Source organism: Salvia miltiorrhiza, chromosome 2, assembly GCF_028751815.1.
Source record: "Salvia miltiorrhiza cultivar Shanhuang (shh) chromosome 2, IMPLAD_Smil_shh, whole genome shotgun sequence".
Lineage (NCBI taxonomy): Eukaryota > Viridiplantae > Streptophyta > Magnoliopsida > Lamiales > Lamiaceae > Salvia > Salvia miltiorrhiza.
This window is the reverse complement of record NC_080388.1, coordinates 65,906,580-65,910,288: the sequence shown is the minus strand read 5'-3', so window position 1 is coordinate 65,910,288 and position 3,709 is coordinate 65,906,580. Positions and strand designations below refer to the sequence as shown.

At 31.0% G+C, this 3,709-nt stretch overlaps 1 protein-coding gene across 1 annotated transcript; it reads right to left on the bottom strand.

The window, feature by feature from the left end:
• Positions 1-259: 259 nt before the first annotated feature.
• LOC131013108 (uncharacterized) lies at positions 260-1,835 on the bottom strand. Its single transcript, XM_057941123.1, has 3 exons — positions 1,359-1,835; positions 1,094-1,256; positions 260-776 (listed from the first exon to the last, which is right to left on the bottom strand). The coding sequence occupies exons 2-3, from the start codon at positions 1,252-1,254 to the stop codon at positions 434-436; spliced, it is 504 nt and encodes a 167-aa protein (XP_057797106.1). The 5' UTR covers positions 1,255-1,256; positions 1,359-1,835; the 3' UTR covers positions 260-433.
• Between the last annotated feature and the right edge of the window lie 1,874 nt (positions 1,836-3,709).

Sequence of the window (3,709 nt, the reverse complement as noted above, 5' to 3'; positions counted from 1 at the left end):
AAGTGAGTAAAATTGAACAAAAATGTAAAGTTTTATCAATTTGATATGGTCCTGCTAAATTTAGCTCGATTAATTAGATTCAAATAAGTTCCAAAATTTGGTTAATAGTTTTCGATTTAGTTTACTTACTCTTTTGAAAGCAATCAATTCGTTTTAGTTGGGACCGTTCTACTAATTCACACGTTGTAATTTTGAAACGAACTGACCAAACATAACTACATATGCCCCCAAAAAGCAGAAAAAGTTAGAATAGAAAAACTACTACTAAAAGTGTCCCATTTTTCATTCCAAAACCACAAAACAATTATTTTTTACAGTTACCAAATCTTTAAACCAAAATTCAGCCCTACTTTGCCTAGAGTTGTTCCAATTTTCATTTCTTCACTTTCCCCCTCCCCTTGAACGTCAAAATTTACTATTTTACCCTCGATCCTCACTCACAGCCTTCATTGATCCCACAATACACCGACGCCTCGACCAGGGTTAAACTCGGCATACAACTCTCGGACCGAGTCAACACACCAGCGGAGACGTTGCGGCTGGTCGTCGGGCTAGTCGGCATTGATTTCGGGCTCTCCAGACTCTTCCTAAGCACCTGCGTCATGGCCCGAATCAAGAGCAGCGTGGGATCCTGCGGCGGCCCGCCGGCCCGAAACTTGCTGCAGAAGCTCAAATGGCGAGCCATGGCCTCGTCCGGGCTTATCAGCTTCTGGCACCGCAACACTTCGTCTTTCACGGCCTCTGCACAAAGCCCGCAAATCCATTTCCCGCCGTACCTGATTTTCAACAACAACTTTTAAAAGACCAATAGAAACTCGCAGTTGGAGATAATAACTACGAATTAACGTTCAAATTTACAGAAAATTGCTACATAATTAATTTAATAACTTCTTTTTGAACAAGAACTAAAAATTAAACAGTCCAAGTATAATAAAGCCACAAGAACAATCAAATCTGTCGAGTTTGAGCCCGACTTTTATGATGGAAAAACTTTTTTTTTTGTTCTTGAAAAGAAAAAGCTAAACAAGAATTCATTTAGTTCGAAATAAAAAATCAAGAATCCAAATCAAACAGAGAATTTAATTGTAATTACATCTCTCGAACTGTGTTGATGTAAGAAGGGGTGCATTCTTCAGAAAGCCCGCAGCAATCGCACTTCACAAAATCCACATCGTTTTGGCCCGAAAGCTTATTAACGGGCCCATCAGGCCCGGAGTTCATCACCATGGAATCACCGATTACACTAGCTGACATACCTGATCCACAAAATAATCAGCAAAATCTTATCAAAAATCAAGAATTTCGAAACCGGTATTCAATGAAACTGAGATTAAAACCTTCACCAAAGAGAAAATTACCAGTTTTTTTCCTATACAAAAGCACTGATTTCGAATATAAAAAAATAAAAAATAAAATCTTTTTCGGTTTCTTGCTATCTCTCTTTTTCCCACTGGCCTTCTTCCACCTCAGCTTCGATGCAGAATGTGTAGGCGAAATACATTTCAGAAAAAAGGGTCACAAATCGAACCCTAATTTCTTCAGTCAATAACTAGCTGTAAACAGAGAAGATTGTAGCAATCTTTCTATAAAAATCAGCATAGTTAAAAAAAGAAATAATTTTTATACCATAAAAGGGCTAGGGGCAGGAAAATGGAGACTGAATTAGTGTATTTATAAACAGAGTGATTTTGTGTGCGTGTTTTATTGTGTAGAAAGAAGGATTCAATGATTGGCAGTCAGAGGGGGTGGGGTGGGGGTTAGGGGGTGGTGTGGGCAGGTAAATTCTGGCCGTATGTTAATGGAGTTGCCAGCACACAGCGTTATCTGTGTTTGGAGAGCTGTCGAAATATTTTTGGTGTATAAATATATTGAATCTTGTAACTAATAAAATATTCAATGTATTTATACATATATTTTAATCTCGTATTACATGTTTGTAATGTATTCTTAAATTTGTAATATCTATTAATGATGATAATGAATTCGTAGTAGACGCGATAAATTTGTAGCGAGTATATTGTTAACAATCTGATGCGTATAGAGAAAAATTTAAATGCAAATTATATGGAGTAATTTATAACACAATATTAATAGTCACTAGTGCGCAACCCGTCGAAATTCGACGGGAAATTATTTTAACTTATTATATAAATTATTTTAAAATTTATTTAATTTAAGATAATATAGTTGAAATTATATTAATTTGAATCATATTTCTCAATTAAATGTTAACCTTTTGTCAGAGTAATAAATATTCTTTTTATGTAGATTTTTATTTAATAATATTTTGAAAAAGTTATCGATATTGAAAATTTTATTTCATCTGAGCATCATCTCGTCTGAACCTTGTAGAATCATATCATAATCTAAATTTCGGAAGACGACAACTTATAACGTTTGAACATCAGACTTTTGAGTATCATCTCGTCTAGACCGTAAAATACAAAAAATAAACTTTTATGCGTCAAGTTTTTTTAACATCACTATCTGGAGCTTTAAAAATCAAAGTTGACTTGTGAGATTGTATGATTTGGAGCTTCTAACATCATAACTAACTTGTAAACATCATTTTGTATGGAACTTGAAAAAATCTTGACAAACTTTTATGCATTATTAGTTCTAAATATTATAATTGGGTTCCAAGAATTATCTCGTTTGGAGTTTAAAAAAACAAATTTAACTTGTGAGTATCATCTCATTTGAACTTTGAATGACCACAATTAAGTTACAAGAATTATCTTGTGTGTAGCTTTAAAGATCATTATCATTTTTAGCTTGTAAGATCATAACTAACTTCTAAACATCATCTTGTATGCAGCTTGAAAAATCTTGACAATTTTTTGTGCATTATTTCATGTGGAGCTTGAAATATCATAATTGAGTTTCGAGCATCATTTCGTTTGAAATTTGAAAGAATAAAATGGACTCGTGAACATTAATTATCTTCAAATCTTGAGTTTCGAGCATCATTCCATCTGAAAGTTAAAAGAATAAAATTGACTCGTGAACATTATCTCGTTTCAAGATTGAAAGACCATAACTAAGTTTTAAAAATCATCTCGTGTGTAGCTTAAGAAAGTTGACACGAGATTCAAATTTGTATTAATTTATTTAGTAATTTAATTGATAAATTTTCATAAAAAAATCTACTTTGAATCCAAATTTTATTTTTAAAATTTTATACAAAATATATTATTTTATAATCAAATTAAATTGAAGAAATAATTTACTTAATCAAACCAATTTATTTTTTCAAATTAAATTAATTAGACCATGTATTTAATTAAATAAATTTGGTCAAATTAAATTGACAAAACAATTCAAATTGTATTAGCTAATCTCAATCATTCCGCCAATTAAATGTAGATTTTTAATTTGGAGAGCAAGAGCTTATTCTTGTATAAGTTTTATTTTGGTGAAATCTTATAAAAATACTCAATGTGTAATGAGGTGATTTATATGAATTCTTCACTCGATTGAGATTATTATAAATTTGATACATGATTAAAGATTTCTAATAATATTTTAACATCATATCCTCTATTGTTCTTTATCTAAATTCTTCATTTATGCATTACTAATTTCATAATTTATCTTTTTTTATTATTATTATTATTATTATTATTATTATTATTATTATTATTATTATTATTATTATTATTATTATTATTATTATTATTAGGGATTATAGCCAAAAAATACACAAACT

Excerpts from the sequence above, each read along its gene's own strand:
- LOC131013108 (XM_057941123.1), bottom strand. The coding sequence starts at position 1,254 with ATGTCAGCTAGTGTAATCGGTGATTCCATGGTGATGAACTCCGGGCCT. Across the intron at positions 777-1,093 it reads ATCAACACAGTTCGAGAGAT|GTACGGCGGGAAATGGATTT; the intron begins GTAATTACAATT and ends GTTGAAAATCAG.